Source organism: Chiloscyllium punctatum, chromosome 6 (genome assembly GCF_047496795.1).
Source record: "Chiloscyllium punctatum isolate Juve2018m chromosome 6, sChiPun1.3, whole genome shotgun sequence".
NCBI classification, from domain to species: domain Eukaryota; kingdom Metazoa; phylum Chordata; class Chondrichthyes; order Orectolobiformes; family Hemiscylliidae; genus Chiloscyllium; species Chiloscyllium punctatum.
Window position 1 is genome coordinate 90157265 of NC_092744.1, and position 24682 is coordinate 90181946.

A 24682-nucleotide genomic window follows, 5' to 3' on the forward strand; every position below is an offset into this window, starting at 1 on the left:
ACATTGTCAAATGTCTTGTGAAAGTTCTTATACACTGACTCTCCTCTGTTCTGAAAAACCCAATCGGCTAAAGCGCTAACGCGGAACGAATCAATGGGTTCAGTCCGGTGTTCTGCTGGGGTCATGTTTTTGGGAGATGACACGTGAAAGTAACTAATGGTTTTCAATATGACGTGTTTTATTTCATCACGGGTGGATGAGATATAAATTCCAGGGCTTGGTCGCTTTTGGTGCAGAGGAGAGAAAGAGAAAGTTGGCTGATAGAGTGGCTGTTGAAAACTACTTGTCAAGCGTTGCTTAAGGTTCAGCGAACACCCGAAGCCCTTTGTCTCACTGTTCCCGGGGAGATGGAGGCGAAGCTGGAGGAGATGAACACAGTCAAGTCGACCTGGAAAACTCGTCATTGGAACTTCAGGAGCATCAAGGTGAGGACCGGGAGACCCGTTCTCTCTCTCTCCGTCACAGCCTGTTTATTTCTGGGAAACATTTCAGCTCTTTTATATGAAGGTGTGTGAGCAACTAATCCGAAAAAAAGTTTAACGAAAAAGATTGTAATCGTGTTTACGCACAGCACAGTTCGCCCGAAAATTGCAAAAACACGGGATTTCACGCCTGAATTACCTCTAGAACAAAACGCTGAACTGGGAGCCAGCCCCATTTCCAACACCAGCTGCCTCTCTGGGTTAAACTTTAATTCCAGTAGGGATTATGGTCACTATCATACCGTTCACATTTTTAATGCCATTGAAATTGACACCTTTTGGAATTCTTTTAAAAAAATTCAAACGTACCAAAAAGCAGACTTGTAAAATTTCTCAGTATTTAAAAGTCAGTTATCCGAATTGAAATGACTTTCTAAATAGAGATCAAAATATTGGTTTTTCTGTGATAAGGTCATTTTTGGCATTCTTAATAGTTTGAACCTATATGACATCAAAATGTCAGGAATGATTTTGTGAAAAAGGATTTGGAGTGCAATTTGAAATATTGCCCCATTGTGCTGGTTTGGAGCAAATTCTCCAATGTTATGTTTACAGTTTTAAGGTGAGGAGTAAGTGGCTTAGAGAAGATCTGGGTGAAAAGATGTTTCCACAGAAGGTGGTGGGAAAATGGACTGCACTGCCAGAGAAGGTGGTAGAGGCAGGTACTCTGGCAACATTTAAGAAGTAGTGAGACAAGTAATTAAACTGGCATAGCAGGCTAAGGACCAAATGCAGGTAAATAGGGTTAGTGTAGTTTGGTGTTTGTTGCTCACCTTTGACATGGGTGAGCTGAAGGCTCTGTTCTATTTTGTATGGTTCTATGACTTCTCAAAACTGGTCAAAATTTGCAAAAGTGTTAAATTAATCTAATGCAGGTAGTATTATGTAAGGAGGAAGTGTTCATTATAATATTTCAGAGTCATAGAGATGTACAGCATGGAAACAGACATGTTGGTTCAACCTGTCCATGCTGACCAGATACCTCAACCCAACCTAGTCAGCACCTGGCCCATATCCCTCCAAACCCTTCCTATTCATATTCCCATCCAGATGCCTTTTAAATGTTGCACTTGTATTAGCCTCCACCACTTCTTCTGGCAGCTCATTCCTTACACATAACACTGTCTGTGTGAAAAAGTTGCCCCTTGGGTCTCTTTTTATATCTTTTTCCTCTCTCCCTAAACCTATGCCCTCTAGTTCTGAACTCTCTGACCCCAGGGAAAGACTTCTGTCTACTTATCCTATCCATGTCCCTCAGATTTTATAAACTTCAATAAGGTCACCCCTCAGCTTCTGATGCTCCAGGGAAAACAGCTCCAGCCTTTTCAGCCTCTCCCCATAGCTCAGATCCTCCAACCCTGGCATTTGTAAATCCTCACTTGTTAATGAGAAGTGATAACAGAGATGGGGGTGTGTGAGGTGCTACTGTTGCTGTGGGGATGCCATATGTTGTAAGGAAAGTTATGGAATGAGACAGCGTAGTAACAGGATACAATGCTAGTTGAGTGTTAGGAAGCATGGAGTTAATGGAATTGTTTGAACTGGATGAATGTTTGCAGTGAAATTCCTGAGGTTGGTATTAGTTACATGAAGTTATAAATGATGTCAATCTTAGTGTGCAGGGGAGAATTTCAAAGCCTGTGGATGATACAAAACTTTGGCCCAAAATGAGAAAATTGCAACTTTGAGGACTATGTTAAACTTAAAATTTAGTGGTCAGATAGGTACCTGATAAGATTCTGTGCAGAGAAGTGTGAACATAGAACATGGTACAGCACAGGAACAGGCCATTCACCCCCACATATCTGCATGGACCATGATGCCATTCTGTGAGCTGATTCATTTTGGTATAAAGGATGTGGGAAATATTATAATATGAAGGGTATGCACGAGCAGAGAGATGTGGGTGCTTATGTATATATGTCAGTATAATAGAGTGGCAAAAATATAAACATCTGTTAATAAACCAAATATTATTCCAGGCTTCATTAATAGGGTACATAGTGTACAAGAGTAGGGAGGTTATAATGAATTTGTATAAAATACTTGTTAAACTCCAATGGAATATTGGGTGTGTAGTTCACGTTTTGGAATGCATTAGAGAATGTAGAAAATGCTTTACAAGAATTGGGTACAGGAATGAGGCACTTCAGTTATGAGAATACACAGGAAAAAGAACAGGTTCACTGGAGAGAAGAAGGCTATGGGAAATCTGACAGAAGTTTTCAAAATCAGGTGGGTCAGGACAAAATAAATAGGGGAGAACTATTCCTGCTTGTAAAAGGCAGAAGAACCTGAGGGGATCGTTTTGCAAAAGATCCAATCTTTTGGATGCAGCGAGTATTGAAGTTCAGGAATACACTAACTGGAATTGTTGTGGAGGCAGTTTCAATTGAGGGATTCAAGAGGCTGTTGGATGATTATTTATAGAATCAATGTGCAGCTGTATGTAGAAAGGCAGAAAGGTGCTATGACTGGACTGGCTAAGCAAAGACATGCCAGAGAATTCCTAGAGGCCTGGCACTCCAACCACAACGCCATAAACAAACACTAGACCTAGATGCCATCTATCAACCCCTCAGAAAACAAACAGGAAATGACATCACCACAAACCCCAAGAACTCCATCCAGGAGAAAGATATAAATAGAAAGCAGGAGACAACACCTTCGCTTCACTTGGAGGCCGCCACTGATGTTACCTAGTCAGGTAATGAAACGTCTGGATATCAAACCTACAGCTCAGCGAGCAAACCTACACCCTAAACCTCAACCTGAGCTACAAACCTTGCAGGCAGAAAGGTGCTTGCAGTTAGACAAAATGGTGAGAGCCAGTCCAGTCATTGCATCAAATAGCACTTTCTGCAACAATTCTGTGGTTAAAACTTCAGCATTAACTGATCAGCTGAAAGATCTGTATATTTGACAATTTCTGATGGGGTTTTTTTCAGCCGAGTGAGTACTGAGTGTCATCTTTCAGTAGAGATGCCAAACTGAAGCCATATTAATCCCCTCAATTGATCATACAACATATAACAGCACTATTCAAAGGTGATGAGGGTAGTTGCTTGTGTCAGTCTTTTGCTATAAATGTTGTCTTATGGTCCCGCTCCAAAGCTACCTGATGAAGGATCAGTGCTCTGAAAGCTAGTGCTTCCAAATAAACCTGATGGACTATAACCTCGTTGTGTGATTTTTTTTTTAAACTTCGTCCACCCCAGTCCTATACCAGCTCCCTCTCATCATATTTATCCCTCAACCATAGAACATAGAACATTACAGTGCAGGTTCTTTGACCCTCAGTGTTGTGCTGACCTGTGAATTGAAACTGAAGCCCACCTAACTGACACAGTACCATTCTCTTCCATATGTCTATCCAATGACCATTTAAATGCTCTTAAAATTGGCGAGTCTACTACTGTTGCAAGCAGTGCATTCCACACCCCTACTGCTCTGAGATCTGTCCTATCTGTATCACTCCAAGTTAAAGCTCCGTCCCCCTTGTTCTAGCCATCTCCAGCTGAGGAACAAGGCTCTCACAGTCCAACCTATCTAACTCTCTGATTATCTTATGTCTCAATTAAGTCACCTCTCAACTTTCTCTCTAATGAAAACAACCTCAAGTCGCTCAGCTTTTCCTCATAAGACCTCCCCTCCATACCAGGCAACATCCTACTAAATTTCCTTTGCAAAGCTTCCACATCCTTCAGTGACCAGAACTGTACACAATATTTCAAGTGTGGCTGCCCCAGAGTTTTGTACAGCTGCAGCATTGATTCCGAAACTCCACTAATAAAAGCCTTCTGACAACCCTGGTGAAAGTGAGGACTGCGGATGCTGAAGATTAGAGTCGAGCGTGTGGTGCTGGAAAAACACAGCAGGTCAGGCAGCATCCGAGGAGCAGGAAAATCAATGTTTCAGGCCTTTCTGATGAAGGGCTTTTCCCCAAAACATCAATTTTCCTGCTTCTTAACAACGTTATCTGGCTGGCAACTTTCAAGGATTTATGTACCTGGACACAAGTCTCTCTGCTCATCTACATTACCAAGAATCTTACCATTAGCCCAGTACCCTGCATTTCTGTTACTCCTTCCAAAGTGAATCACCCCACACTTTTTCACATTAAACTCTATTTGCCACCTCTCAGCCCAGCTTTGCAGCTTATCTATGTCCCTCTGTAACCTACAACATTTTTCAGCACTATCCACAACTCTACTGACCTTAGTGGTATCCACTAATTTAATAATGCTATCCCTCTACGACCTCATCCAAGTCATTTATAAAAATGGCGACAGCAGCAGATTCAAAACCGATCCTTGTGGTATACCACTCTTAACTGAACTCCAGGATGAATATTTCCCAACAACCACCACCCTCTGTCTTCTTTTAGCGAGCCAATTTCTGATCCAAACCGCTAAATCACCCTTAATACCATGCCTCTATATTTTGTGCAGAAATACAGTGGGGCACCTTATCAAACACCTTCCTGAAATCCATATACACCACATCAACCACTTTACCCTCATCCACCTGCTTGGTCACCTTTCTAAAGAACTCAGGTTTGTGAGGCACAACTGAACCTTCACAAAACCGTATCAACTATCCCTAATCAATTTATTCCTTTCTAGATGATTAGACATCCTATCCAACACTTTATCTACAACTGAAGTAAGGCTCACAAGTCTATAATTTCCAGGGTTGCCTCTACTCCCCTTCTTAAATGGGGAAACAACATTTGCTATCCTCCAGTCATCTGGCACTATTTATGTCGGCATTGTCTACAGGAAGATGAAAGCCAAAGGTTAGGCAATCTCCTCACTGGCTTTCCAAAGAATCCTAGGATAAATTCCATCCAGCCCAGGGGTCTTATCTATTTTTACACTTGCCAGAATTGCTAATACCACCTCCTTGTGAACCTCAATCCCATCTAGAATAGTAGCCTGTATCTCCTTATTCTCCTTGACCACATTGTCTTTTTCTAGTGAGAATACTGATTGAAAAGTATTCATTTAGTACTTCCCCTATTTCCACCGACTCCACGCACCACTTCCCACTACTATCCTTGATTGATTTAATTAATAACCAATATTACCATAACAGACCAACAGATGATTAGAACCCTGTAGGAAGGGGTTTGCGGTTGTACAAAGGGAGCTGAATACAGTATAAGCCATAAGTATTAATTTAACCTGGAGCAGTGTTTTGTAGAGGAATAAGACAGAGCTATATTCTGGGTCTGTAGATTGAAAGATGAAAAAATGCCCTTAGTAGGGTGATATGCTCCTTTTTGGATGTGGGAGCTTAGGGAGAGTTTACAGGTTACTGAGGATTGTATCAGCAATAAATGCCATTTGTTGGCAACTCTATCAAATCGGTTGGAGAGGCAGTTAGAGGCAATGAGGAATTTACAAAAGCAAGGGGATGTGATGGATGGCCATTATAAGAAGGGGGGAAAGTCTCAAACAGTCACCTAGATGGGTTAACTCCAGGAAAGAGAAGTAGGCAGGTAGTGCAGGAGTCTTCTGTGGCTATACCTATTTCAAACCAGTTTGCTGATTTGGAAAATGTAGGGGGTGGTGGACACTCAGGGGTACATAGCACCCAAATGTCTGTTATTGAGACTGGCTCTAATGTAATGAGGTACATCCAGGAATCCTGAGGGATAGGATGTACGTGTATTTGGATAGGCAAGGACTGATTAGGGATCGTCAACATAGCTTTGTGTGGGAAATCATATCTCTCAAACTTGATTGAGGTTTTTGAAGCAGCAAAGAGGATTGGTGAGGGCAGAGTGGTAGCTGTGATCTATATGGACTTCAATAAGATGTTCAGCAAGGTTTCCCATGTGAGACTGGTGAGCAAGGTGAGATATCATGGGATACAGGGAGAACTCTCCATTTGGATACAGAACTAGTTAAAGGTAGAAGAGAGTGTGGTGGTGGAAGGTTGTTTTTCAGACTGGAGGCCTGTGACCAGTGGAGATCCACAAGGATCGGTGCTGGGTCCTCTACTTTTTGACTTTTGCATAAATTATATGGATATGAGCATAAGAACTATGATTAGTCAGTTTACAGATGATACCAAAAATGGAGGTGTAGTGGACAGCGAAGAAGGTTACCTCTGATTACAATGGGATCTTGATCAGATGGGCCAATGGGCTGAGAAGTGGCAGATGGAGTTTAACTTAGATAAATGCGAGGTGCCGCATTTTGGGAAAGCAAATCTTAGCAGGTCTGATACACTTAATGGTAAGGTCCTAGGGAGTGTTGCTGAACAAAGACCTTGGAGTGCAGGTTCATAGCTCCTTGAAAGTGGAATCACAGGTAGATAGGATAGTGAAGGTGTTTGGTATGCTTTCTTTTATTGGTCAGAGTATTGAGTTTAGGAGTTGGGAGGTCATGTTGTGGCTGTACAGGATACTGGTTGGGCCACTGTTGGAATATCGTGTGCAATTCTGGTCTCCTTCCTATTGGAAAACTATTGTAAAATTTGTAAATCTTTTCTGAACCATTTCAAGGATGTTGCTAGGGTTGGAGGATTTGAGCTATAGGGAGAGGCTTTGGCTGTTTTCCCTGGAGCATTGGAGGCTGAGGGGTGACTTTTTATAGAGGTTTATAACCTCATGAGGGGCCTGAATAGGAAAAGTCTTTTCCCTGGGGTGGGAGTCCAGGACTAGAGGGCATATGTTTAGAGAGAGAGGAAATATATAAGAGACAACTTTTTCACACAGAGGGTGGTACATGTATGGAATGAGCTGCCAGAGGAAGTGGTGGAGGCTGGTACAATTGCAACATTTAAAAGGCATCTGAATGGGTATATGAATAGGAAGGGCCAAGTGCTGGCAAATGTGACTAGATTAGGATGACTGATCCACATGGACAAGTTAGACCAAAGGGTCTGTTTCCATGCTGCTATGTAGACTCAAGACAGCAAACGAGTCCCACGAGGCCTGAACTCAGTAAGAGATTTCACAGGCTGGTATATAAGGGGTGCACAGCTAGAAAAGTTCAGCGACACATGGTTTGGAACAATTAAATTGCTTGGCATGATTCAAATCAAACAGTCAAAATAAACATTTGGTTAAATGATCATCTAGTTTTATTAGAGGTTGATAGCTTTGTGCCTGTGTTAATGATTGCAGAACCAGTCTTTATAAAATTCACTCTGGACTCCAAGCCTTAAGATTGCATAAGACCTCAGCCAGATTGAGAACCTATACCACCTGTACCTACAGATTAAGGGTACAACTTTGGTTCCGGTCTCTTATGAAAAGCAGCTGGTTCGGTTAGCTGACTGTTGTAAAACGCTCTGGCCCAGGTTTGATGGGCCAAAATTGGTTGAGAAAGATTCAAGTTGATTGGCTCAACATATTTTGATTGTCTGAGTGAAGTCCTAATTAAATACCTGGAAGACTTGCAGGAAGGTTTCGGGTCCAAGGTCACGTTACATGCTGACCAAGAAGCAATTCCATCATTCTGAAGGGCCCATCCAGAGCCATTTGCCTTACCTACAAACGTAGTCATAGAATTCAGGAGGCTGGGAAATGAAAGAATTATCAAATCATCAGTTTGATCATAAGTCAGACCGATCATATAAGTTGGTTCCCAATTGTGGAGATTTCGCACAAATGGTGACCCACCTTTTCACAGTTGGATAAATCACAATCCCATACATGGAGGATGTTTATGTAATGTGGCAGGAGTACCTGGACATGAGGCATGTGTACCTGCAATTGAGATTAAATGAGGATTCCCAGAGGTACACTACAATTAATACCCATAAGGGTTTGTCATATCTTACAAGATTGCCTTTTGGGGGATCATCAGCCTGTGCCATTTTCTAGCCGATGATGGATAACATTTCACAAGGTCTACTCCAGGTCGCCACTTATTTGGATGAAGTGCTAATAATCAGGAAGACCAATAAGGAGCATGTAAATTAAACACTAGTGCTTAATGTTTTTCCAACATGGGGTCAAGCCTGAGGAGGGAACCTTGTGTGTTCCAGACACTCTACTTAAGCCACAGATTTGACAAGATGAGGTTACAAATGTTGGAAGGTAGTGAGGGCAGTGATAGGTTCCCCAGCTCCCACATCTATGCTGGAGCCTAGGCCTTCCCTTGGGTTGGTAAAATATTATGGAAAATTTGTATGTAACCTGGCCTTCATCCTGGTGCCCTAACATTTGCTATTGAAAGTGTCAGACTTGGAAATGGCCTTGTAGCCAAATGTCACTTTTAGGGAAGTAAAGCAGCTATCGCCATCTAAAATGGAATAATCCCACTACAATCCCAAATGAGATGTGGTGCTAACATGCAATTTATCTCCACCTAGTAGTGGGGTAGATTTGGCTTGCTGGTGGCCCAAAAGAGAATATCCAATAATGTGTACTACTTAGACTTTTGCTAATGCTGAAATGAGGATATGTCCAGATAGAGAAAGAAAGCTTATTGGTCATCTTTGCTGTGAGAAAGTTCTACCAATATCTTTATGGATGTAAATTTGTAATGGACCATGAGAATGAGGGTAGGTCCGATCAAGGACAGTAGTGGGAGACTGTCTATTCTATCGGAAGAGATAGGACAGGTCTTGAATGAGTACTTTTCTTTAGTATTTACAAATGAGAGGGACCGTATTGTTGAAGAGGAGAGTATGAAACAGACTGGTATGCTAAAGGAGATACTTGGTAGGAAGGAAGATGTGTTGGGCATTTTGAAAGACTTGAGGATAGACAAGTCCCCTGGGCCTGACAGGATATATCCTAGGATTATGTGGGAAGCAAGAGAGGAAATTGCAGAGCCGTTGGCAATGATCTTTCGTCTTCACTGTCAACGGGGTGGTACCAGGGGACTGGGGAGAGTGACGAATGTTGTGCCCCTGTTCAAAAAAGGAATAGAGATAACCCTGGGAATTACAGGCCAGTTAGTCTTACTGTGGTGGTAGGCAAAGTAATGGAAAGGGTACTGAGGGATAGGATTTGAGTATCTGGAAAGACACTGCTTGATTAGGGACAGCCAGCACGGATTTGAGGGGTAGGTCTTGCCTTACAAGTCTTATTGAATTCTTTGAGGAGGTGACCAAGCATGTGGATGAGGGTAGAGCAGTGGATGTAGTGTACATGGATTTTAGTAAGGCATTTGATAAGGTTCTCCATGGTAGGCTTATGCGGAAAGTCAGGAGGCATGGGATAGTGGGAAGTTTGGCCAGTTGCATAAAGAACTGGCTAACCGGTCGAAGTCAGTGGTGGTAGACTGTAAATATTTAGCCTGGAGCCCAGTTACAAGTGGAGTTCCGCAGGGATCAGTTCTGGGTCCTCTGCTGTTTGTAATGTTTATTAATGACTTGGAAGAGGGAGTCGAAGGGTGGGTCACTAAATTTGCAGATGATACGAAGATTGGTGGAGTTGTGGATAGTGAGGAGGGCTGTTGTCAGCTGCAAAGGGACTTAGATATGATACAGAGCTGGGCTGAGGAGTGGCAGATGGAGTTCAACCCTGTCAAGTGTGAGGTTGTCCATTTTGGAAGGACCAATAAGAATGTGGAATACAGGGTTAACGGTAGGGTTCTTAGTAAGGTGGAGGAGCAGAGGGATCTTGTGATCTATGTTCATAGATCTTTGGAAGTTGCCACTCAGGTGGATAGAGTTTGTAAGAAGGCCTATGGTGTATTAGCATTCATTAGCAGAGGGATTGAATTCAAGAGTTGTGAGGTGATGTTGCAGCTGTACAGGACCTTGGTAAGGCCACATTTGGAGTACTGTGTGGAGTTCTGGTTGCCTCATTTTAGGAAAGATGGGGAAGATTTGGAGAGGGTGCAGAGGAGATTTACCAAGATGTTGCCTGGAATGGAGAATAGGTCGTACGAGGATAGGTTGAGAGTGCTAGGCCTTTTCTCATCGGAACGGCGAAGGATGAGGGGTGACTTGATAGAGGTTTATAAGATGATCAGGGGAATAGATAGAGTAGACAGTCAGACTTTTTTTCCCCGGATACAACAGTGTTACAAGGGGACATAAATTTAAGGTGAAGGGTGGAAGGTATCAGGGGAATGTCTTGGTTCTTTACCCAGAGTGGTGGGGGCATGGAATGCGCTGCCTGTGGGAGTGGCAGAGTCAGAATCATTGGTGACCTTTAAGCAGCAATTGGATAGGTACATGGATAGGTGTTTAAGCTAGGACAAATGTTCGGCACAACATCGTGGGCCGAAGGGCCTGTCTGTGCTGTATTGTTCTATGTTCTATGACCACAAACCCCTACTAATCCTTGTTAAAGACAACAGAGCTGTGCTGCCAACACCTTCAGGTTGAATTAGGCGGTGGGCTTTTATTATAAGTGCATACAATTACAAGTTAGAACACCGACCATGAGGCCAAGTAGCAAATGTAAACCCCTTGAGCATGCCCCCTGTCCTTCTGGCAGATACACCACTGATGGTGCCACTGCTGGAAGAGTCTGTTCTGGTTTTAAACTTTCTGGACATGCTTCCTATCACTACTGACAATATCAGACTATGGACAGAGATAAATCCAGTGCTGCCAAAACTGAAACTATTGATGGTAATGGAAGGAATCAAAACAGGCCGTCAGAAACAGAATTGAAACCATTTTTGGACCCATTGATACCAGATCACAATGGAGGACATTATGTTATTGTGGGAAACATGAGGGATTGTCCCAAACAAAAATCACTGCCAGATACTGGCTGAGCTGCACTGGGGTCATCCAGGGGATTCTAAAATGAAGATGTTGATAAGTTATGTCTGTTGGCCAGGACTGGATACAGACATAGCAATGTTGGTGAGGCAGTGCCCAGAGTGTGAACAAGGACAGAAATTACTTTTGGCAGCAGCCCCACACTCATTGGAATGGCTGGGTAAATTACACGTCGACTGTGCCAGTCCCCTCATGGACACCATGTTTTTTAGTCATTATGGATGGCCATTCAAAATGGTTGGATGTGCATAATGTTTGTTCATCAAACATGGGTGACGATTACAAAAGATGCTTGCAACTTTTCAATACACAGGAGCCCAGAGGTGTTGGTCACAGATAACATGCCATTATTTCCAAAAGGGAATTTGTGTTTTGAAAAGTGGAGTGGTATCAGACATGTAGAGTCTGCTCCATACTATCCATCATCCAATGGTCTGGCGAAAAGTGCAGTCCTAAATTTTGAAGGCAATTTTAAAGAAACAGCCTGCAACTTCACTTGATAACAAACTGTGCTAGTTTCTGTTTGATTAGAAAATCATCTCTCACTCAACTACAGGGACAGCATCAGCAAAGTTTGCTCATGTGGAGAAGACTCTGCATCAGACTCTGTTCTTCCCGGAACTGGGGGAAGAGTGAAATGGTATCAGGAACGCATAAGTCTCCTCTAAACGAGAGATGCAGTATACTTCAAGGGGCAAAGTTTGGTTTTGAAACCATGAGAAAGACCCTGCATGGGTTTGATGCATGGTCAACACGAAGTTAAGTTCTGTGACGCATAAAGTTTGGGTAGGTGAGACCGTCCTGAACAAGCACATGGACCACATGAAAGCTCTCACCTCGCAAACAGGGCATGAACTAAGCATACCTGGCCTCTCAGAACATCCTGCAAGGCTATTTGAACTTGTGGATTCTCCCCTCTGCCTAGTGTTGAAGAAATCTGAGGTCGAGAGTTATATGGCAGATGTCGCAACCACAATGCTGTTATTGTTGAGATGCTTTGGGTGCAAGAGGCAGACTACAGTCCAATACATACCACCAGCATCCGAGGCACAGTCAGAGGAACTGTACCTGATGTGAAAATATCTAGGAGGAGCTACAAGAGAAAGAATGGGCCTACTTCCTAGGACATTAAGGGGGAGGCATGTAGTGATTAGATCGAGGTCAGCTAACTGGATCTCATAGAATGTGTTCCCTGTTTGAGACTATTAATCTAGACCAATCTGAGAACCCTGGCTGACGGGTATAAACAGGATTCCTACATTTATATTTGCAAATACTTTTACTGGGACTACATACCAGTTACCATGGTGATTCAGGTATTTCTGTCAAAAGTGCACTCTTGTATTCAAAACAATTGTTTATGTACATAAAACCATTTTACAGTTTAATGTTAGTCATTATTGATGTGTTTCTGTTGCTAAGTGTGAAGCTAATGTTCTAGTGTAAGCCTGTTGATACCAGTGAATTAGATAGCTAGAACACTGGGTCATAGCCTGGTTTGGGACGTGAAATGAAAAAGTCCACCTATTGTTCAGTATTCTGACCTTTTGTCTGTCTTGTTATCCTCCCTCAAACCAGCACCTCCAAACATTAAATGTAAAGTTTCTTGTCGTTAAATAATAGCCAGTTATAAAGCTTAAAAAAAAGGATTCCTTGCACCTTGTGTCTTTCACTGTCTCTCACCTGCGTCCACACCCAACATGGGTGCTGGGGAAAAAATAAGCAGGTGGTAGTGTGGGGGTTTAAAAAAAAAATTTAAGAAAAATAAACAGGATTCCTGGGCATGCTGGGATTGGGGGGGGGGTGGGGTACAGGGAAGTAGGACAGGCCGTCCTAGAGGTGTCAAAGCCGGCTGGGTGGAAGGAGAGCTGGAAGGGGCGAGGGGCGGACCGAGAGCCAGAAGGAGGGTTGAAGTGAGCTACCTAAGTGGCTGGAAGGTGGGAGGAATGGGGGGTGGGGGGGGGTCTTGCTGGGGTGGGGGCAGGTCTGTATTCTATGCACCGTTTTATCTAATTGGACTGTCTGATTTGTCACTGCCACATTTGTGATGACTGAAAGTGGGATTTGACGTTTGTCCTCATTTCCCTGAAAACTGGTTGAACTTTGGCAGAATTTGGCTTTGTTATCCCTCTCCCCTGTAAAATTGCTGTTTGTCTGTATACAGCTGTTAATTGCTTATTTGTAAACTGTCCTGTTTAATAAAATAAACAGGATTCCTGACTCTTGGGACTGGATCTGAGCGACCTGATCAGAATCTATGTCCTAAAATAAACAAGAACATCCGGAGTTCTGCTCACCTTAGGAGCTGCTGTGTGCTAGCTGGGTCAGTGTCATGTACTCTGCATGAGTAAATTAAGGGTGACTTGGTGATGGGATCCTGGTCTTTGAAGTTATTTCCAGGGAAATATGTTCTAGTGAATGCAGGCATAAACTATACTTACACTAGCAGCTTTCTATAGCTCCATCTGCTGGTATATTTGTGGCTGCTCCAAGTAAATACAATATACAGAAATTTCTGTTCAGAAACATTAACTCCAATTCTCTCTTTTTTTCAGTAAGCGAGAAGTACCATGTTTAAATGATTCATTTCATTTCCAAAATCTTGAGCATGTCTTGATCATTCAGCTTAAGACATATTTAGACCTCTGTTTTAAATTTCTGGTGTACCCAGTTAAATACAACAAATCATAGAACAAATCTGCAATGTGGAAGTAGGTAACCAGGACCCTCTGAAGAGCATCTCACCCAGACCAACCCCTCCTCCACCACCCACCCTATCCCTGTATTTCCTATGGTGATTCTACCTAGCATATACACTCCTGGACACTATATGGGCAATTTAGCATGGCCAATTCACCTAACCTGCACATCTCTGAACTGTGGGAGGAAACCGGAGCACCCGGAGGAAACCCTCACAAACATGGGTGGAGTCTGCAAATTCCACACAGACTGTTGCCCAAGGTTGGAATCAAACCTGTGTCCCTGGCACTCTGTGGAGTACAACTAACCACAGATCCACTGTGCCGGCCCCTAAGGTGACAGGTTTGTCACCAGATCATTGAGTCAATGGTTCTTCTCTTGGAATATTATCTAACCTCTGGCGTGGTGCCATTTGTCTCACATTGTTCCTCTGAGTTGTCAGTGTTAGAATTGGATTCTGTGCTTTGAAGAAGGATCTGTATGATCTGATGATTTGTGAGCTGGCCAGGACCATTGATTTTTTTTGTATCAGAAATAGCATGGGGGCTGTTTACTTTCCAAGATGTTTCATAAGCATTTTATTTTCTGGTTTACTGGTATAAATCTATACTTACACTCATTGATTCTTCTGTTCTTGATTATGTTTCCCTAAATAGAATCATACAGCATGGAGAAAGAGAGCCTTCAGTCCAATTCGTCCATGCTGACTAAGTATACCATTTGCCTAAGTTTGGCCTATATCCCTTTAAAGCTTTCTATTCATATACCTGGTGAAATGTCTTTAAGTGTTTACTGTACCTGCACCTACCAAGTCCTCTGGCAATTCATTCCACACACAAACCACCCTCTGTGTGAAAGTGTTACCCCTCAGGGTCTCTTAAACCTTACTCATCTGACCTTAATTATGCTACCTAGTTTTGAACTCCGCTACCCTCAGGAAAGGACTGTTGCTATTCATCTTTCTTATGCTCCTCATGATTTTTATAAACTTCTATAAGGAAACCCGTTAAACTCCTATGCTCTAGGGGAAAAGGTCCCATCCGATCCAGCCTCTTGTTGATTATCAGCTCATGGAGTAACTGGGGAAAATGTATGCATTGGCTGTGTCAAGGTGAGTGTACATTGAGACTTTCCCTTCATCAAGGAGCCTTAAAATGGAGGCTGGGTAAACCTTCACTCTGGCTTGAGAATCTGTAGTCGAGAGTAAATGGGTTGAATTTTTATTTCTGATACATTATATTTGAAACAGTCTATAAAGTAAAGTAATTCATTTATTTTATTTTGTATGCAATAATCCTTGTCTGTTTTAAAAGTACATTCACAGCATTTTGTGAATATGTTCAATGAGTGACTCTGAAAAATACAGCCTATGGGCGAAGACTCAGTTTGGCATGGAGGAAAAATTGAATTAAAACCAAAAAAAAGTCACATGGAAATGTAAAGAATGAAAAGCAAAGAGGAATAGAAAGAGAAGAAGCAGGAAAAATAAAGGAGAAATGGCAGTATAAAAGCTTGAAGTCCAAAGAGGGGCATGTTACGATATTTGCTTGGCTAGCAAGAAACCTCAGTAAAGGAAGAAAGAGGGTTAGTAGCTTTAGACCCATTACATATTTAACAGGAAATCTGCATTTTATGTCTAGATTTAGAGAAGATCAAGTTAAAATATTTCAATCCATTTGAAAAGATACCTGTGGCCTTAAGATGCTTGGAACAGTGTTGTGATAGGTACAGTTATGAATGCATACATCAGTTCATCAGAAGATAAATCTGCAGACTATGATGCTATTAAGAGAATTATCCAATACTTTTCTAGATCCGTAGAGTCAGAGGTCTGCAGCGCAGAAGGACCCTTTGGCCCATCACGTTTGGGCTGCTCAAAAACTACCATTCTAACTATTCTAATTTCCAGCACTTGGTATGCCTTTGCATCACAAGTGCTTTTAAGCATATTCCTGAAGCTTATCAATTAAAATCCGGGCTATATGATACTTGTAGAATCTTCAGGAGAAAAAGAAATGCTATGGGATCCGTGAAGTTCAAGGGAAAAAAACACAAGGTGAGAAATCATGATTATAGTAGAATTCCGAAGTAGTACTGCTGTAATCATAAAGACATAGTTAGATGAGCATGAAGTATCAAAGATCTGAGCATTTGTAGTTCAATGGGTCACAATGATATCTCTCTCTCTCTCTCAGTTACATGTGGAAATCTGGTGATATGGGATTCGACAAGGAATAGAAAATCTGGAGATGCTCTTCCTATTAGTTTTAGGAAACAAACTGAAAGATACCAAAATAATAAAGAAGAATGATTGGTACCTAAAATATAAAATAAAGAAAATAACATCTTTTCTTTCCAATAAGACTGGACTTTAACTTTCCTGATATTGATTGGGAAAGCTATAGCTCGAGTTCGTTAGACGGGTCGGTGTTTGTCCAATGTATGCAGGAGGGTTTCCTGACACAATATGTAGACAGGCCAACAAGAGGTGAGGCCATACTGGATTTGGTTCTGGGTAACGAACCAGGCCAGGTGTTAGAATTGGAGGTAGGTGAGCACTTTGGGGACAGTGACCACAGTTCGGTGACTTGCAGGGCAAGAGTAATAACTGGGGGCAGGGAAATTATGATGCGGTGAGGCACGACTTCGGATGCGTGGCTTGGAAAAGTAGGCTTCAAGGCAAGGGTGCAATTGATATGTGGAGCTTGTTCAAGGAGCAACTATTGAGTGTCCTTGATAAGTATGTACCTGTCAGGCAGGGAGGAAAGGGTCGTGTGAGGGAGCCGTGGTTTAATAAGGAATTGGAATCCCTTGTGAAAGGGAAGAGGGCGGCCTATGTAAAGATGAGGCGTGAAGGTTCAATTGGGGCGATTGAGTGTTATATGGTAGCCAGGAAGGATCTGAAGAGGGAGCTAAGAGCAGCAAGGAGGGGACATGAAAAGTCCTCAGTTGGTAGGATTAGGGAAAACCCAAAGGCTTTCTATAGGTATGTCAGGAATAAAAGAATGACTAGGGTAGGAATAGGTCCAGTCAAGGTTAGTAGTGGGAAGTTGCGTGTGGAGGCTGAAGAGATTGGGGAGACATTGAATGAATGCTTTTCATCAGTATTCATTAAGGAACAGGACATTGTTGCCGATGTGAATACTGAGTCACAATTAATTAGAATGGATGGCTTTGAGGTATGTAGGGAAGAAGTGTTGGAAATTCTGGAAAGGGTGAAAATAGATAAGTCCCCTGGGCCTGATGGCATTTATCCTAGGATTCTCTGGGAAGCAAGGGAGGAGATTGCAGAGCCATTGGCCTTGATTTTTATGTCCTCGTTGACTACAGGAATAGTGCCAGAAGACTGGAGGATAGCAAATGTGGTTCCCTTGTTCAAGAAGGGGAGTAGGGATACCCTAGTAACTATAGGCCGGTGAGTCTCACTTCTGTTGTGGGCAAAGTCTTAGAGAATTGTAAGGGATAGGATTTATGAACATCTGGATAGGAATAATGTGATCAAGGATAGTCAGCATGGTTTTGTGAAGGGCAGGTTGTGCCTCACAAACCTTATTGAATTCTTTGAGAAGGTGACTAAGGAGGTGGACGAGGGTAAAGCGGTAGATGTGGTGTATATGGATTTTAGTAAGGCGTTTGATAAGGTTCCCCATGGTAGGCTACTGCAAAAAATACGGAGGTATGACATTGGGGGTGAGTTGGAAGTTTGGATTAGGAATTGGCTGGCTGGAAGAAGACAAAGGGTAGTAGTTGATGGTAAAGGTTCATCTTGGAGTGCAGTTACTAGCGGTGTTCTGCAAGGATCTGTTTTGGGACCATTGCTGTTTTTTATAAATGACCTGGAGGAGGGGCTAGAAGGTTGGGTGAGCAAGTTTGCAGATGATACGAAAGTCGGTGGAGTTGTTGACACTGAGGAAGGATGTGTCAGGTTACAGCGGGATATAGATAAGCTGCAGAGCTGGGCAGAAAGGTGGCAAATGGAGTTCAATGTGGGTAAGTGAGGTGATTCACTTTGGTATGAATAACAAAAAGATGGGATACTGGGCTAATGGTCAGGTACTTGGTAGTGTGAATGAGCAGAGGGATCTTGGTGTCCATGTACACAGATCTCTGAAAGTTGCCACCCAGGTAAATAGTGCGGTGAAGAAGGCATATGGCATACTGGCTTTTAGTGGTAGAGGAATTGAGTTCCGGAGTCCTGAGGTCATGTTGCAGTTGTATAAGACCTCTGGTGCGGCCACATCTGGAGTACTGTGTGCAGTTTTGGTCACCATCCTATAGGAAGGATGTGGAGGCACTTGTACGGGTGCAGAGGAGGTTTACCAGGATGTTGCCTGGTATGGTAGGAAGATCGTATGAGGAAAGGCTGAGGCACTTGGGGCTTTTCTCATTGGAGAAAAGAAGGTTTAGGGGTGACTTGAGAGAGGTGTACAAGATGATTAGGGGTTTTGATAGGGTTGACCATGAGAACCTTTTTCCACGTATGGAGTCAGCTATTACGAGGAGGCATAGCTTTAAATTAAGGGGTGGTAGGTATAGGACAGATGTTAGGGGTAGATTCTTTACTCAGCGAGTCGTGAGTTCATGGAATGCCCTGCCAGTAGCAGTGGTGAACTCTCCCTCTTTATGGGCATTTAAACGGGCATTGGATAGGCATCTGGAGGACAGTGGGCTAGTGTAGGTTAGGTGGGCTTGGATCAGCGCAACATCGAGGGCCAAAGGGCCTGTACTGCGCTGTATTGTTCTATGTACTAAAACTAATTGCAGGAACTAAAATGGCAGGCTTATTAATAGAATAAATACCTAAGGCATCCACGAAAGGCAGTGGATATACCAATAGTACAAGTGGATTGTGTAAGCTCAAAACTTATTAGGAATGGATCGATGGCTCAGGACAATCAAGCAAATTCTTCCTTCATTATTGCTAAGGTGAATCTGATTGCTGGAGACTCAATATTTTATTTCAAAGGGAGAGGTATTTATTCCAAACAAGAAGGCAAACCAATAAAGATATTGAGATGTAGTGGAGAAAATCAATTGTTGTTGGGTTCTGATATAATTTGTCATCCAAAAGAGTTAATGAAAGAAAAAAATATGAATTTACTGTATGCACCAAGGTCATGAACTAATCCTATTATAATATTCAATGTGAAATTTGTATAAACAGAACAGGGATATTAATAAGGAAATTGCAATATAAAAATGAAATTGTCCTTGAAATATGCATTTTCTCTCTGTGAGACTTGAAAATTATTGTGCTAAAAACAGAGAAACTGAGGCAGCACTGTGGCTCAGTGGTTAGCACTGCTGCCTCATAGAGCCAGCGACCCAGGTTCAATTCCAGCCTCTGGCGACTATCTGTGTGGAGTTTGCACATTTCCCCCCCCCGTGTCTGCGTAGGTTTCCTCCCACAATCCAAAGATGTGCAGGTCAGGTGATGTTGGCCATGCTCAATTGCCAATAGTGTTAGGTACATTAGTATATAAGGTAGGGGAATGGGTCTGGTTGGGTTATTCTTCAGAGGGTTGGTGTGGACTTGTTGGGATTAATAGCCTGTTTCCATGCTGTAGGGAATCTAATCTAATCGAGCACACAGATACAACAGGTAATCAGGAAAGTTAAAGGAACTTTGGCTCTTATTTCAAGTGATCTGGAGTTTAAGAGTTGGGAAGAATTACTGCAAACGTATAAGGTGCTGGTGAGACCACAACTAGACTGCTATGAGCAGTTTTGGTCCACTTATTTAAGGAAAGATGTGAATTTATTGGAAGCAATTCAACTGAGATGATCCCTGGTATGGAGGAATTGTCTCCAGATCAAAAGCTGTCAAAGTTGGCAGTCTACTCACTGGAATTTAGAATGAAAGGTGATCCCATTGAAACATATAGGATTCTTAAGTCACTTGATAAGGCAAATGCTGAGGTATTGTTTCCTATTATGGGAGAGTCTAGGACCAGAGGCACAGTCTCATAATAAAGGGGCACCAATTTTCAACTGAGATGAGGAAGCATTTCTTCTCCCAGAGGGTTGAGTGTTTGGAAGCTAGGGAGACAGTCCTTGTGTACATTTTAGACTGAGATAGGTTTTTGATTAGTGAGGGAATCAAGGACTATGGGGAAAATGTAGGGAAGTGAACATGAGGCATGTCAAATCAGCCATAATCCTTTTAAATGGTAGAGTGAGCTCTAAGAGTCAAATGGGCCAAAACCTGTTCTTATTTCTTATGGACTAGTGTTATGAAGGCTCATCATATTTTATTATTACAAAACTTGGTTTCTAACATGGATTGAGGTATGTATGACTTCAAGTTTGATTGGCATTTCCATTTTGTGGGCAATAATAAGGACTTAGTCTTAGTTTCATTTTGAGCTCTGTGTGATATTGGGATGCCTGGCAATGTGTTACATGCATTTAAATGAAGCATTTGAAAAGAAGCTCTGAGGCAGATAGTTTGGTGTATTAGAAAACCAGAGCTTTTATCCAGCAACAATTGACTTTTGACATAGGATGACAGAACAAACCCTTAATTCCCTTACTCACTAAAAATCTATCTCTTGAATATACTTAATGTCCCAGCCCCAACAGCCCTCTGTGGTAAAGAATTTCACAAATTCATCATCCTCTGAGCAGAAATTCCTTCTAATTCTGTCCTAGCTGGGTGACCACTTACTGAGATGATGCCCACTGGTCCAATACTCTTTCACCAGGTAAAGCAAGCTTTCCACAGTTACCCCGTAAAAAGACACTTAAGGATCTTTCAATAAGGTTACCTTTCATTTTCCTAAACTCCAGCCTTCTCAACCTCTCCTCATAAGACAATCCCTGGGATCAACCTGATGAACCTTCATGGGATTGTCTCCAATGACAGTATATCTAGATAAGGGGATCAAAGCTGTTCAGTTTTTCAACTGTGGTCTGACTAGTGCCTTTCTAGTTTAGCAAGAACTCCCTATTTTCTAGATTCCATTCCCTTTGAAATAATGACTAATGTTCCATTTTGCCTTCCCTATTAACTGCTGAGCATAAATCCTCAAAACAAATAAATGCTGAAAGACTCCCAAATCTGTTTGCACTGCAGCTTTTGCAGTTTTTCTCCATTTTAAACAATATTCATGTCCTTGCTGCCAAATAAGCAATGTCACATTTTCCACATTACATTCCATTGGTCAAGCTTTTTACCGCGCACTTAGCTTGTCCATAACCCCTCAAGACTCTGTCACTCTCATCATTTGCCTTCCCATTTATTCTTGTCATCCTCAGACGTGGCCAGAGTACATTCACGTCCATCATCCAAGTAATAATAGCAAGTGATAGACAGACCTAGTGATCCCACAACCAAAAGACCAGAACTTAGTTAAGTGGTACACAAGTTGTTTCTGACATAGAGAGGCCTCACTGGACTTCTCCCAAGATTGTACCATGCTCCTCCTCATAGCCCACATCATTCAAGTCTATATAAGATGCAGCACTTTCATTCGAGCTTAATTTCTCCATCAGAATCTTTTAGTCAAGTTTTTCTGATCTCTAAAATCTAACCTCTGACCTACACTCATTATCACAGTTCTTTTTTTCCTTCAATTTGATACCACCAGTAACTCTCTCTCACTTGGTTGCAGATGTTGCATCCTTCTCATTGCATTTCATTCTCAACAGAATGTGCATTAATCAAGGTGCCCAAACCCACCAACTAACCTGAGCCAATGGATGGTACTTTGACATTTGATACACCTTCTGAGGTCCCCTCCTCCTCAGAGATCTTAGATTAGATTACTCAGTGTGGAAACAGGCCCTTCGGCCCAACAAGTCCACACCGCCCCGCCGAAGCGCAACCCACCCATACCCCTACATCTACCCCTTACCTAACACTATGGGCAATTTAGCATCTTTGGACTGTGGGAGGAAACCGGAGCACCCAGAGGAAACCCACGCAGACACGGGGAGAATGTGCAAACTCCACACAGAGTCGCCTGAGGCGGGAATTGAACCCGGGTCTCTGGCGCTGTGAGGCAGCAGTGCTAACCACTGTGCCACTGTGCCGCCCACTATGCCCTCTGGGTAGCTGGCAGCTGGGGCCACTGACTGTTTTCTGCAATTGATCAGTACCTCTTGACACAACAGATGAAGGCAATAATGAGACTGTTATACCTCATACTGAAATGTGCGCCATGGCATGGAACATAAAGAGCAATGTTGCTGCCCTCAATTCCCCTCAGCCCTGGCAGACACTACTCCTCCATAAGTGAAGCTCCAGCCTCTGTTTCCAATGATTAGCTGCCTTGTATTCTAGTCAACTCCAGAATCTCTTCTACCATAGCTGTCACAATCACATATACACTTCTAGCCCATGTGCTTTCCCAGGCATTTTGGCCCTTTATCATCAGCTGAGGTGAAAGGTACAATACTGAATGATCTAACTTCTGAGATCACTCCAATGTGCTAACTGCAATCTTTTTGGGTCAGGATCTTGTAACTGGCTTGGAGTGCCACAAGTGAAAGTGCTGGAGCCTCAGTGATTTATAATTTATATTAATGATTTAGATAAGGATACCGAGATATTGAACCTAAGTTTGATAATAATACAAATTTCTTTGGGAATGGAATCCATGAGGAGGCCATGAAGATTGCAGAGAGATATGGACAAGTTAAGCGAGTAGGTGAAAGGTTGACAGTTCCAGTATAATGTGGGAAACTGAAATTATTCATTTTGGTCACAAGAACACCTGAGCAGAACATGTTTTAATACCTGTGAATGTAGCTAATATTGATTTTCAAAGAGGCTTGGCATTCTTGTCCAGGAATGTGGAAAACTAGTGTTAAGATACATTGAACAATTAGGAAGCAAAGTGGCATGTAGCCTTTACTACAAGGGGATTGGAGTACAGGAATAAAGATGTCTTGTTATATTGTGTAAGGTCTCAGAATACTTATAGGAAAAAAAAGCTAATAGAACAGGAGTAGGCCATTCAGCCCTTTAAGTTGCTCCACCATTCAAAGGTTACACCTGATCACTTTCTCCCCACAACCAGAATAGTGCCTTGGTCTCTGTTTTTAAGGAAGCACATAACTGCTTTGGAGACTGTACAGCAAAGGCTCACTAGATTGGTCCCTGAGATGAAAGGATTGTCTATTCATGAACGGGTGAGTAATTTGGCTCTGTATTCCCCATAGGTTAGAATGACAGGTAATGTTATTGAGTCACATAGGATTTTGAAGGTGTTTTATAGAGTTGCCACGAAGGTTGTTGCCACTGGCCAAGCAATCTAAAACATGGTAAGGGCTGATCATTTTAGGACAAAGAGGAGAAACTAATTTTTTAAAATGATCATTTATCTATGGAATTCTCTTTTTCAGAGTTACGGATGTTCTGTCATGTATTATGTTTCAGACTGGATAGGTAGAGGTTTGGTCTCGCGGAGTTCCAGGATATGAGCCGGCAGGAAAGTAAACTTGGCGCCCACGAGCAGGCCATGATTGTATTGAATCGATTGTGTCAGTGGGCTGTGTGGTCTATTTCTGCTCCTATGTCTTACATTCTTGTCAAGTTTTCATGTCTCTACTGCTTCTGTCCTTTTTTTTTGTATTGGTTTATGTGATATGGCAGCAATAATACTTATACTGCTAACTCCACATACTATAAGGCCTCAGTTCTGAAGTACCAATTGTAAAATCTCACTCTTCTTTTACTTATTTCTATTTGTATAAAGCATGTATAAAAGGTGCTTTGGGGAAAATTTCAATTTGTTGCACAGTGGCTCATTAGTTAGCATCACTGCCCTACAGCAGGGACCCAGGTTTGACACCACCCTTGGGCAACTGTCTGTGTGGAGTATACACATTCTCCCTGTTTGCGTGTGTTTCCTCCCACTGTTCAAAGAAATACAGGTTAGATGGATTGGCCATTCTAAAATGCCCATACTGTCTAGGGATGTTCGGGTTAAGCGGATTAACCATGGGGGATGCAGGAGTACAAGGATAGGGTAGGGGATTTGATCTGGATTAGATGCTCTTCAGACAATCTCTGTGGACATGGGCTGAATGGCCTCCTTCCACACTGAAGTGATTCCATGATTGCCATGTGACAATAGTCCCATAAACTAATTACCAGTGACTGGAATAGCTTCAGAATACTTTATCAGTACTTGGACTAATTTTGAAGATGCTTTGAATGTTGAGAAATTGATGTTGAATTACACACAGTCTACTAACTATTGCCCCTTCTTCTTTCCAGCTGTTTGTCCTGTGTCATGGAATGCTGCAGTGTTCCCAGCTCCTGTACAGCGCCTACTTCAAAAGCAGCATCATTACCATTGAGAAACGATTTGGGCTTTCCAGCTTCTCGTCTGGCTTCTTGTCCAGTCTACATGAGGTACAGTAGTGGAAACAAGCCAAAGTTTAGCCCAAGACCAACGTAGTTCTGAGGGAGTTAAACTCCAGATAAACAGGGTTGTTTGGGATTCAAACACAGGACAGACATGGGTCTGTGTGAGGTCAAAGGTTAGTGATCAAAGAACAACAAGCAGCACAAGAAGATGACCTTTAGCCCACCAAGCCTGAGCCAACTCATGACACCTTTCCAAACTACAAATCTGTGTCTACATGATCCATGTTCATCTGTTCACAGCCTATTCACTTATCAGTCTTGTGCCTATTCCCTGTCTATTAATGTATTCATCTTGTGGGAATTCCCCATACAGCCATACAATTCTGAACAATTTAGCTGCCCCAAAACTGAAGTGAGATCACAAGACAAGGAGCCACAGGGTTATGTCTTCTGGTAAGTTTTTACATTTATCTAA

The 24682-nt window shown here is 42.4% G+C and overlaps 1 protein-coding gene across 1 annotated transcript in view; it reads left to right on the top strand.

Moving 5' to 3' along the window:
• Positions 1–246: 246 nt before the first annotated feature.
• Positions 247–24682, top strand: part of LOC140479193 (solute carrier organic anion transporter family member 2A1-like) — a 144727-nt gene continuing 120291 nt past the window's right edge. The window contains exons 1-2 of the mRNA XM_072573233.1: positions 247–425; positions 24115–24252. Coding sequence (XP_072429334.1) covers positions 348–425; positions 24115–24252 — 216 coding nt within the window. The 5' untranslated portion in view covers positions 247–347. The remainder of the gene's footprint in view (positions 426–24114; positions 24253–24682) is intronic.